This window comes from Physella acuta, unplaced genomic scaffold, assembly GCF_028476545.2.
Source record: "Physella acuta isolate Inbredline_101_S28 unplaced genomic scaffold, ASM2847654v3 ptg000120l, whole genome shotgun sequence".
Classification (NCBI taxonomy): Eukaryota; Metazoa; Mollusca; class Gastropoda; family Physidae; genus Physella; species Physella acuta.
Window position 1 is genome coordinate 50,831 of NW_026731640.1, and position 14,723 is coordinate 65,553.

The window sequence follows — 14,723 nt, forward strand, 5'->3', positions numbered from 1 at the left end:
TGAAAAACTTGTATGTTCCTTATCTTGTATGTTTAATATATCTTGTATAGAAAAGTAAAAACGTGTATGTTCTTTATCTTGTATGTTTAATATATCTTGTATAGAAAAGTAAAAACGTGTATGTTCTTTATCTTGTATCTTTAATATATCTTGTATAGAAAAAACTCCATTTTGTAGGGTTCAGATGATTCCATCCCAAAATGGTATATCATGGATGAGTTTGGCAGTCGTGTCCGACACTCTGATAGACCCACTGTTAGGATAGCTCCCTTTTTTAATGCTGACACAGGCCTGGCATATTCAGTCCTCTGGCCTATCAGAGAGATGGAAGATGGAGGTTTGTTGCTACATTGACAGGGGGCAGTTTGATGAATGCAGTCACTCTTACTTTTGTGTACATGTGCCTGTCACTTGTCCCATATGAAACATGTGCCTGTCACTTGTACATGCCTGTCACTTGTATGTGCCTGTCACTTGTATGTGCCTGTCACTTGTATGTGCCTGTCACTTGTATGTGCCTGTCACTTGTATGTTCCTGTCACTTGTATGTGCCTGTCACTTGTACATGCCTGTCACTTGTATGTGCCTGTCACTTGTATGTGCCTGTCACTTGTATGTGCCTGTCACTTGTATGTGCCTGTCACTTGTATGTGCCTGTCACTTGTGTGTGCCTGTCACTTGTACGTGCCTGACACTTGTATGTGCCTGTCACTTGTCCCATATGAAACATGTGCCTGTCACTTGTACATGCCTGTCACTTGTATGTGCCTGTCACTTGTGTGTGCCTGTCACTTGTATGTGCCTGTCACTTGTATGTGCCTGTCACTTGTATGTGCCTGTCACTTGTATGTGCCTGTCACTTGTATGTGCCTGTCACTTGTATGTGCTTGTCACTTGTATGTGCCTGTCACTTGTCCCATATAAAACATGTGCCTGTCACTTGTGTGTGCCTGTCACTTGTATGTGCCTGTCACTTGTATGTGCCTGTCACTTGTATGTGCCTGTCACTTGTATGTGCCTGTCACTTGTGTGTGCCTGTCACTTGTACGTGTCTGTCACTTGTGTGTGCCTGTCACTTGTATGTGCCTGTCACTTGTATGTGCCTGTCACTTGTATGTGCCTGTCACTTGTCACTTGTATGTGCCTGTCACTTGTATGTGCCTGTCACTTGTATGTGCCTGTCACTTGTATGTGCCTGTCACTTGTATGTGCCTGTCACTTGTATGTGCCTGTCACTTGTATGTGCCTGTCACTTGTATGTGCCTGTCACTTGTATGTGCCTGTCACTTGTATGTGCCTGTCACTTGTATGTGCCTGTCACTTGTATGTGCCTGTCACTTGTATGTGCCTGTCACTTGTATGTGCCTGTCACTTGTCACTTGTATGTGCCTGTCACTTGTATGTGCCTGTCACTTGTATGTGCCTGTCACTTGTATGTGCCTGTCACTTGTACGTGTCTGTCACTTGTGTGTGCCTGTCACTTGTATGTGCCTGTCACTTGTCACTTGTATGTGCCTGTCACTTGTATGTGCCTGTCACTTGTATGTGCCTGTCACTTGTATGTGCCTGTCACTTGTATGTGCCTGTCACTTGTATGTGCCTGTCACTTGTCACTTGTATGTGCCTGTCACTTGTATGTGCCTGTCACTTGTATGTGCCTGTCACTTGTCACTTGTATGTGCCTGTCACTTGTATGTGCCTGTCACTTGTCACTTGTATGTGCCTGTCACTTGTATGTGCCTGTCACTTGTATGTGCCTGTCACTTGTATGTGCCTGTCACTTGTATGTGCCTGTCACTTGTATGTGCCTGTCACTTGTATGTGCCTGTCACTTGTCCCATATGAAACATGTGCCTGTCACTTGTATGTGTCTGTCACTTGTATGTGTCTGTCACTTGTATGTGCCTGTCACTTGTATGTGCCTGTCACTTGTACGTTCCTGTCACTTGTACGTGCCTGTCACTTGTATGTGCCTGTCACTTGTATGTGCCTGTCACTTGTATGTGCCTGTCACTTGTCACTTGTATGTGCCTGTCACTTGTATGTGCCTGTCACTTGTATGTGCCTGTCACTTGTATGTGCCTGTCACTTGTATGTGCCTGTCACTTGTGTGTGCCTGTCACTTGTATGTGCCTGTCACTTGTACGTGCCTGTCACTTGTACGTGCCTGTCACTTGTATGTGCCTGTCACTTGTATGTGCCTGTCACTTGTATGTGCCTGACACTTGTATGTGCCTGTCACTTGTATGTGCCTGTCACTTGTATGTGCCTGTCACTTGTATGTGCATGTCGCTTGTATGTGTCTGTCACTTGTATGTGCCTGTCACTTGTCACTTGTATGTGCCTGTCACTTGTACGTGCCTGTCACTTGACACTTGTATGTGCCTGTCACTTGTATGTGCCTGTCACTTGTATGTGCCTGTCACTTGTATGTGCCTGTCACTTGTATGTGCCTGTCACTTGTATGTGCCTGTCACTTGTATGTGCCTGTCACTTGTATGTGCCTGTCACTTGTCACTTGTATGTGCCTGTCACTTGTATGTGCCTGTCACTTGTATGTGCCTGTCACTTGTACGTGTCTGTCACTTGTGTGTGCCTGTCACTTGTATGTGCCTGTCACTTGTCACTTGTATGTGCCTGTCACTTGTCACTTGTATGTGCCTGTCACTTGTATGTGCCTGTCACTTGTATGTGCCTGTCACTTGTATGTGCCTGTCACTTGTATGTGCCTGTCACTTGTATGTGCCTGTCACTTGTCACTTGTATGTGCCTGTCACTTGTATGTGCCTGTCACTTGTATGTGCCTGTCACTTGTATGTGCCTGTCACTTGTATGTGCCTGTCACTTGTATGTGCCTGTCACTTGTATGTGCCTGTCACTTGTATGTGCCTGTCACTTGTATGTGCCTGTCACTTGTATGTGCCTGTCACTTGTCCCATATGAAACATGTGCCTGTCACTTGTATGTGTCTGTCACTTGTATGTGTCTGTCACTTGTATGTGCCTGTCACTTGTATGTGCCTGTCACTTGTACGTTCCTGTCACTTGTACGTGCCTGTCACTTGTATGTGCCTGTCACTTGTATGTGCCTGTCACTTGTATGTGCCTGTCACTTGTCACTTGTATGTGCCTGTCACTTGTATGTGCCTGTCACTTGTATGTGCCTGTCACTTGTATGTGCCTGTCACTTGTATGTGCCTGTCACTTGTATGTGCCTGTCACTTGTATGTGCATGTCGCTTGTATGTGTCTGTCACTTGTATGTGCCTGTCACTTGTCACTTGTATGTGCCTGTCACTTGTACGTGCCTGTCACTTGACACTTGTATGTGCCTGTCACTTGTATGTGCCTGTCACTTGTATGTGCCTGTCACTTGTATGTGCCTGTCACTTGTATGTGCCTGTCACTTGTATGTGCCTGTCACTTGTATGTGCCTGTCACTTGTATGTGCATGTCACTTGTATGTGCCTGTCACTTGTACGTGCCTGACACTTGTATGTGCCTGTCACTTGTACGTGCCTGTCACTTGTACGTGCCTGACACTTGTATGTGCCTGTCACTTGTATGTGCCTGTCACTTGTCCCATATGAAACATGTGTCTGTCACTTGTATGTGCCTGTCACTTGTATGTGCATGTCACTTGTATGTGCCTGTCACTTGTATGTGCCTGTCACTTGTATGTGCCTGTCACTTGTATGTGCATGTCACTTGTATGTGTCTGTCACTTGTATGTGTCTGTCACTTGTCCCATATGAAACATGTGTCTGTCACTTGTATGTGCCTGTCACTTGTATGTGCCTGTCACTTGTATGTGCCTGTCACTTGTATGTGCCTGTCACTTGTATGTGCCTGACACTTGTATGTGCCTGACACTTGTATGTGCCTGTCACTTGTATGTGCCTGTCACTTGTATGTGCCTGTCACTTGTATGTGCCTGTCACTTGTATGTGCCTGTCACTTGTATGTGCCTGACACTTGTATGTGCCTGTCACTTGTATGTGCCTGTCACTTGTATGTGCCTGTCACTTGTATGTGCCTGTCACTTGTATGTGCCTGACACTTGTATGTGCCTGTCACTTGTATGTGCCTGTCACTTGTATGTGCCTGTCACTTGTATGTGCATGTCGCTTGTATGTGTCTGTCACTTGTATGTGCCTGTCACTTGTCACTTGTATGTGCCTGTCACTTGTATGTGCCTGTCACTTGTCACTTGTATGTTCCTGTCACTTGTATGTGCCTGTCACTTGTACGTGCCTGTCACTTGTATGTGCCTGTCACTTGTATGTGCCTGTCACTTGTACGTGCCTGTCACTTGTATGTGTCTGTCACTTGTACGTGCCTGTCACTTGTATGTGCCTGACACTTGTACGTGCCTGTCACTTGTACGTGCCTGTCACTTGTATGTGCCTGTCACTTGTACGTGCCTGTCACTTGTACGTGCCTGTCACTTGTATGTGTCTGTCACTTGTGTGTGCCTGTCACTTGTATGTGCCTGTCACTTGTACGTGCCTGTCACTTGTACGTGCCTGTCACTTGTATGTGTCTGTCACTTGTGTGTGCCTGTCACTTGTATGTGCCTGTCACTTGTATGTGCCTGTCACTTGTACGTGCCTGTCCCATGTACCAGATGAAGTGACAAGAGACTACGTACATGGTCAAGTCAGCCCTTCAGTCAGAGAGGTCAAGCTACTCCCCTGGTTCCCAGTTGACCTGACTTCAGTCTCCTTTGTCCAGAAGGAACCAGGTCAAGAATATTTCCAGGTCAGACAGGCTCTCTTTTACACCACCATAATGTATGTTTTCAATACAGGCTCTCTTTTACACCACCATAATGTATGTTTTCAATACAGGCTCTCTTTTACACCACCATAATGTATGTTTTCAATACAGGCTCTCTTTTACACCACCATAATGTATGTTTTCAATACAGGCTCTCTTTTACACCACCATAATGTATGTTTTCAATACAGGCTCTCTTTTACACCACCATAATGTATGTTTTCAATACAGGCTCTCACTTCTTTACATCACCATGTCCTAGCATTTCAACACCCAGCCCAGGTCCTAGTATGTCCTTCGCAACAAGAGTTTTATCATGTTCGATCAAAGTTTTTGGTATTTCCAAAGATGTTGACCACCAATACAAAAGGTGCTTTAGAGGCTGTTGTGGATCCTATGGCTTGAATTTTTACTTGTCTTTTTGTTTTCATCTGATAGAGTTACAGACACCATGAGACCTTGCCTGAGAAGGATTGGACATTTGCTGGCTTGCCTGCAGATAGAAGTTTGAAAGTTTTTATAGAGTACCAAGCTTTTCACCCCCACCTGACCCATCCAAGATTTGAGCTAGTCCACAACCCTTCTGATGCAGATATCCTGTGGTACACTTCACACTTTCATCAGTTTCAGTGAGTATACTACTTACATCACTCACTCACCTACCACATCACTCACTCACCTACCACATCACTCACTCACCTACCACATCACTCACTCACCTACCACATCACTCACCTACCACATCACTCACCACATCACTCACCTACCACATCACTCACTCACCTACCACATCACTCACTCACCTACCACATCACTCACTCACCTACCACATCACTCACTCACCTACCACATCACTCACATACCACATCACTCACCTACCACATCACTCACCTACCACATCACTCACTCACCTACCACATCACTCACATACCACATCACTCACCTACCACATCACTCACCTACCACATCACTCACTCACCTACCACATCACTCACCTACCACATCACTCACTCACCTACCACATCACTCACCTACCACATCACTCACTCACCTACCACATCACTCACTCACCTACCACATCACTCACCTACCACATCACTCACCTACCACATCACTCACCTACCACATCACTCACTCACCTACCACATCACTCACTCACCTACCACATCACTCACCTACCACATCACTCACCTACCACATCACTCACTCACCTACCACATCACTCACTCACCTACCACATCACTCACCTACCACATCACTCACCTACCACATCACTCACCTACCACATCACTCACTCACCTACCACATCACTCACTCACCTACCACATCACTCACCTACCACATCACTCACTCACCTACCACATCACTCACTCACCTACCACATCACTCACTCACCTACCACATCACTCACCTACCACATCACTCACTCACCTACCACATCACTCACTCACCTACCACATCACTCACCTACCACATCACTCACTCACCTACCACATCACTCACTCACCTACCACATCACTCACTCACCTACCACATCACTCACTCACATACCACATCACTCACCTACCACATCACTCACTCACCTACCACATCACTCACCTACCACATCACTTACCTACCACATCACTCACTCACCTACCACATCACTCACCTACCATATCACTCACTCACCTACCACATCACTCACTCACCTACCACATCACTCACCTACCACATCACTCACTCACCTACCACATCACTCACCTACCATATCACTCACCTACCACATCACTCACTCACCTACCACATCACTCACTCACCTACCACATCACTTACCTACCACATCACTCACTCACCTACCACATCACTCACCTACCACATCACTCACTCACCTACCACATCACTCACCTACCACATCACTCACCTACCACATCACTCACCTACCACATCACTCACTCACCTACCACATCACTCACCTACCACATCACTCACTCACCTACCACATCACTCACTCACCTACCACATCACTCACTCACCTACCACATCACTCACCTACCACATCACTCACCTACCACATCACTCACCTACCACATCACTCACCTACCACATCACTCACTCACCTACCACATCACTCACTCACCTACCACATCACTCACCTACCACATCACTCACCTACCACATCACTCACCTACCACATCACTCACCTACCACATCACTCACTCACCTACCACATCACTCACCTACCACATCACTCACTCACCTACCACATCACTCACCTACCACATCACTCACCTACCACATCACTCACCTACCACATCACTCACTCACCTACCACATCACTCACTCACCTACCACATCACTCACTCACCTACCACATCATTCACCTACCACATCACTCACCTACCTACCACATCACTCACCTACCTACCACATCACTCACTCACCTACCACATCACTCACTCACCTACCACATCACTCACTCACCTACCACATCACTCACTCACCTACCACATCACTCACTCACCTACCACATCACTCACTCACCTACCACATCACTCACCTACCACATCACTCACTCACCTACCACATCACTCACCTACCACATCACTCACCTACCACATCACTCACTCACCTACCACATCACTCACCTACCACATCACTCACTCACCTACCACATCACTCACCTACCACATCACTCACCTACCACATCACTCACTCACCTACCACATCACTCACCTACCACATCACTCACTCACCTACCACATCACTCACCTACCACATCACTCACCTACCACATCACTCACCTACCACATCACTCACCTACCACATCACTCACCTACCACATCACTCACCTACCACATCACTCACCTACCACATCACTCACTCAACTACCACATCACTCACCTACCACATCACTCACCTACCACATCACTCACTCACCTACCACATCACTCACCTACCACATCACTCACTCACCTACCACATCACTCACTCACCTACCACATCACTCACCTACCACATCACTCACCTACCACATCACTCACATACCACATCACTCACATACCACATCACTCACCTACCACATCACTCACTCACCTACCACATCACTCACTCACCTACCACATCACTCACCTACCACATCACTCACTCACCTACCACATCACTCACTCACCTACCACATCACTCACCTACCACATCACTCACTCACCTACCACATCACTCACCTACCACATTACTCACCTACCACATCACTCACATACCACATCACTCACCTACCACATCACTCACTCACCTACCACATCACTCACTCACCTACCACATCACTCACATACCACATCACTCACTCACCTACCACATCACTCACTCACCTACCACATCACTCACTCACCTACCACATCACTCACCTACCACATCACTCACTCACCTACCACATCACTCACCTACCACATTACTCACCTACCACATCACTCACATACCACATCACTCACCTACCACATCACTCACTCACCTACCACATCACTCACTCACCTACCACATCACTCACCTACCACATCACTCACTCACCTACCACATAACTCACTCACCTACCACATCACTCACCTACCACATTACTCACCTACCACATCACTCACATACCACATCACTCACCTACCACATCACTCACTCACCTACCACATCACTCACTCACCTACCACATCACTCACATACCACATCACTCACCTACCACATCACATTACTCACCTACCACATCACTCACCTACCACATCACTCACCTACCACATCACTCACTCACCTACCACATCACATTACTCACCTACCACATCACTCACCTACCACATCACTCACCTACCACATCACTCACTCACCTACCACATCACTCACCTACCACATCACTCACTCACCTACCACATCACTCACTCACCTACCACATCACTCACCTACCACATCACTCACCTACCACATCACTCACCTACCACATCACTCACCTACCACATCACTCACCTACCACATCACTCACTCACCTACCACATCACTCACCTACCACATCACTCACCTACCACATCACTCACCTACCACATCACTCACCTACCACATCACTCACCTACCACATCACTCACTCACCTACCACATCACTCACCTACCACATCACTCACCTACCACATCACTCACCTACCACATCACTCACCTACCACATCACTCACCTACCACATCACTCACTCACCTACCACATCACTCACTTACCTACCACATCACTCACCTACCACATCACTCACCTACCACATCACTCACTCACCTACCACATCACTCACTCACCTACCACATCACTCACATACCACATCACTCACCTACCACATCACATTACTCACCTACCACATCACTCACCTACCACATCACTCACCTACCACATCACTCACTCACCTACCACATCACTCACTCACCTACCACATCACTCACCTACCACATCACTCACTCACCTACCACATCACTCACTCACCTACCACATCACTCACTCACCTACCACATCACTCACCTACCACATTACTCACCTACCACATCACTCACCTACCACATCACTCACCTACCACATCACTCACTCACCTACCACATCACTCACCTACCACATCACTCACCTACCACATCACTCACCTACCACATCACTCACTCACCTACCACATCACTCACTCACCTACCACATCACTCACCTACCACATCACTCACCTACCACATCACTCACTCACCTACCACATCACTCACCTACCACATCACTCACTCACCTACCACATCACTCACTCACCTACCACATCACTCACTCACCTACCACATCACTCACCTACCACATCACTCACCTACCACATCACTCACCTACCACATCACTCACTCACCTACCACATCACTCACTCACCTACCACATCACTCACTCACCTACCACATCACTCACCTACCACATCACTCACCTACCACATCACTCACTCACCTACCACATCACTCACCTACCACATTACTCACCTACCACATCACTCACATACCACATCACTCACCTACCACATCACTCACTCACCTACCACATCACTCACTCACCTACCACATCACTCACATACCACATCACTCACCTACCACATCACATTACTCACCTACCACATCACTCACCTACCACATCACTCACCTACCACATCACTCACTCACCTACCACATCACTCACTCACCTACCACATCACTCACCTACCACATCACTCACTCACCTACCACATCACTCACCTACCACATTACTCACCTACCACATCACTCACTCACCTACCACATCACTCACTCACCTACCACATTACTCACCTACCACATCACTCACATACCACATCACTCACCTACCACATCACTCACTCACCTACCACATCACTCACTCACCTACCACATCACTCACTCACCTACCACATCACTCACTCACCTACCACATCACTCACCTACCACATCACATTACTCACCTACCACATCACTCACCTACCACATCACTCACCTACCACATCACTCACCTACCACATCACTCACCTACCACATCACTCACTCACCTACCACATCACTCACTCACCTACCACATCACTCACCTACCACATCACTCACTCACCTACCACATCACTCACCTACCACATCACTCACTCACCTACCACATCACTCACTCACCTACCACATCACTCACTCACCTACCACATCACTCACCTACCACATCACTCACCTACCACATCACTCACCTACCACATCACTCACCTACCACATCACTCACTCACCTACCACATCACTCACTCACCTACCACATCACTCACTCACCTACCACATCACTCACCTACCACATCACTCACTCACCTACCACATCACTCACTCACCTACCACATCACTCACTCACCTACCACATCACTCACCTACCACATCACTCACTCACCTACCACATCACTCACCTACCACATCACTCACTCACCTACCACATCACTCACTCACCTACCACATCACTCACTCACCTACCACATCACTCACTCACCTACCACATCACTCACATACCACATCACTCACCTACCACATCACTCACCTACCACATCACTCACTCACCTACCACATCACTCACTCAACTACCACATCACTCACCTACCACATCACTCACTCACCTACCACATCACTCACTCACCTACCACATCACTCACCTACCACATCACTCACTCACCTACCACATCACTCACCTACCACATCACTCACTCACCTACCACATCACTCACCTACCACATCACTCACCTACCACATCACTCACTCACCTACCACATCACTCACTCACCTACCACATCACTCACTCACATACCACATCACTCACATACCACATCACTCACCTACCACATCACCCACTCACCTACCACATCACTCACTCACCTACCACATCACTCACCTACCACATCACTCACTCACCTACCACATCACTCACTCACCTACCACATCACTCACTCACCTACCACATCACTTACCTACCACATCACTCACTCACCTACCACATCACTCACCTACCACATCACATCACTCACCTACCACATCACTCACCTACCACATCACTCACTCACCTACCACATCACTCACCTACCACATCACTCACTCACCTACCACATCACTCACTCACCTACCACATCACTCACTCACCTACCACATCACTCACCTACCACATCACTCACCTACCACATCACTCACTCACCTACCACATCACTCACCTACCACATCACTCACTCACCTACCACATCACTCACCTACCACATCACTCACCTACCACATCACTCACTCACCTACCACATCACTTACTCACCTACCACATCACTCACCTACCACATCACTCACATACCACATCACTCACTCACCTACCACATCACTCACTCACCTACCACATCACTCACCTACCACATCACTCACCTACCACATCACTCACTCACCTACCACATCACTCACTCACCTACCACATCACTCACCTACCACATCACTCACTCACCTACCACATCACTCACCTACCACATCACTCACCTACCACATCACTCACTCACCTACCACATCACTCACCTACCACATCACTCACCTACCACATCACTCACCTACCACATCACTCACATACCACATCACTCACCTACCACATCAGATCTCTCACCTACCACATCACTCACCTACCACATCACTCACCTACCACATCACTCACCTACCACATCACTCACCTACCACATCACTCACTCACCTACCACATCACTCACCTACCACATCACTCACTCACCTACCACATCACTCACTCACCTACCACATCACTCACCTACCACATCACTCACTCACCTACCACATCACTCACTCACCTACCACATCACTCACTCACCTACCACATCACTCACTCACATACCACATCACTCACTCACCTACCACATCACTCACCTACCACATCACTCACTCACCTACCACATCACTCACCTACCACATCACTCACTCACCTACCACATCACTCACTCACCTACCACATCACTCACTCACATACCACATCACTCACTCACATACCACATCACTCACTCACCTACCACATCACTCACTCACATACCACATCACTCACCTACCACATCACTCACTCACCTACCACATCACTCACTCACCTACCACATCACTCACCTACCACATCACTCACTCACCTACCACATCACTCACTCACCTACCACATCACTCACTCACCTACCACATCACTCACTCACCTACCACATCACTCACCTACCACATCACTCACCTACCACATCACTCACTCACCTACCACATCACTCACCTACCACATCACTCACCTACCACATCACTTACTCACCTACCACATCACTCACTCACCTACCACATCACTCACTCACCTACCACATCACTCACCTACCAAATCACTCACTCACCTACCACATCACTCACCTACCACATCACTCACTCACCTACCACATCACTCACTCACCTACCACATCACTCACCTACCACATCACTCACCTACCACATCACTCACTCACCTACCACATCACTCACCTACCACATCACTCACCTACCACATCACTCACCTACCACATCACTCACATACCACATCACTCACCTACCACATCAGATCTCTCACCTACCACATCACTCACCTACCACATCACTCACCTACCACATCACTCACCTACCACATCACTCACCTACCACATCACTCACTCACCTACCACATCACTCACTCACCTACCACATCACTCACTCACCTACCACATCACTCACCTACCACATCACTCACTCACCTACCACATCACTCACTCACCTACCACATCACTCACCTACCACATCACTCACTCACCTACCACATCACTCACTCACCTACCACATCACTCACCTACCACATCACTCACTCACCTACCACATCACTCACTCACCTACCACATCACTCACTCACCTACCACATCACTCACCTACCAAATCACTCACTCACCTACCACATCACTCACCTACCACATCACTCACCTACCACATCACTCACTCACCTACCACATCACTCACTCACCTACCACATCACTCACTCACCTACCACATCACTCACCTACCACATCACTTACCTACCACATCACTCACCTACCACATCACTCACCTACCACATCACTCACCTACCACATCACTCACTCACCTACAACATCACTCACCTACCACATCACTCACTCACCTACCACATCACTCACTCACCTACCACATCACTCACCTACCACATCACTTACCTACCACATCACTCACCTACCACATCACTCACCTACCACATCACTCACTCACCTACCACATCACTCACTCACCTACCACATCACTCACCTACCACATCACTCACCTACCACATCACTCACCTACCACATCACTCACCTACCACATCACTCACTCACCTACCACATCACTCACCTACCACATCACTCACCTACCACATCACTCACTCACCTACCACATCACTCACTCACCTACCACATCACTCACCTACCACATCACTCACCTACCACATCACTCACCTACCACATCACTCACTCACCTACCACATCACCCACTCACCTACCACATCACTCACCTACCACATCACTCACCTACCACATCACTCACCTACCACATCACCCACTCACCTACCACATCACTCACCTACCACATCACTCACCTACCACATTACTCACTCACCTACCACATCACCCACTCACCTACCACATCACTCACCTACCACATCACTCACCTACCACATCACTCACTCACCTACCACATCACTCACTCACCTACCACATCACTCACCTACCACATCACTCACCTACCACATCACTCACTCACCTACCACATCACTCACTCACCTACCACATCACTCACCTACCACATCACTCACTCACCTACCACATCACTCACATACCACATCACTCACCTACCACATCACTCACCTACCACATCACTCACCTACCACATCACTCACCTACCACATCACTCACCTACCACATCACTCACCTACCACATCACTCACCTACCACATCACTCACTCACCTACCACATCACTCACTCACCTACCACATCACTCACCTACCACATCACTCACCTACCACATCACTCACCTACCACATCACTCACTCACCTACCACATCACTCACTCACCTACCACATCACTCACCTACCACATTACTCACCTACCACATCACTCACCTACCACATCACTCACTCACCTACCACATCACTCACTCACCTACCACATCACTCACCTACCACATCACTCACCTACCACATCACTCTATCTTTGTTACTTTGTTAGTCTGTTGAATCTTTTGACTGATCTATCTTTGTTACTTTGTTAGTCTGTTGAATCTTTTGACTGATCTATCTTTGTTACTTTGTTAGTCTGTTGAATCTTTTGACTGATCTATCTTTGTTACCTTGTTAGTCTGTTGAATCTTTTGACTGATCTATCTTTGTTACT

At 47.7% G+C, this 14,723-nt stretch overlaps 1 protein-coding gene across 15 annotated transcripts in view; it reads left to right on the forward strand.

Moving 5' to 3' along the window:
* The window catches only part of LOC131934898 (tubulin--tyrosine ligase-like protein 12), a 41,919-nt gene that overhangs the window by 21,518 nt on the left and 5,678 nt on the right, over nt 1–14,723 (forward strand). For all 15 annotated transcript variants that reach the window (XM_059291141.1, XM_059291146.1, XM_059291142.1 and 12 more), the window contains 3 exons: nt 178–337; nt 4,626–4,759; nt 5,216–5,406. In XM_059291141.1, the coding sequence (XP_059147124.1) occupies nt 178–337; nt 4,626–4,759; nt 5,216–5,406 (485 nt within the window). The remainder of the gene's footprint in view (nt 1–177; nt 338–4,625; nt 4,760–5,215; nt 5,407–14,723) is intronic.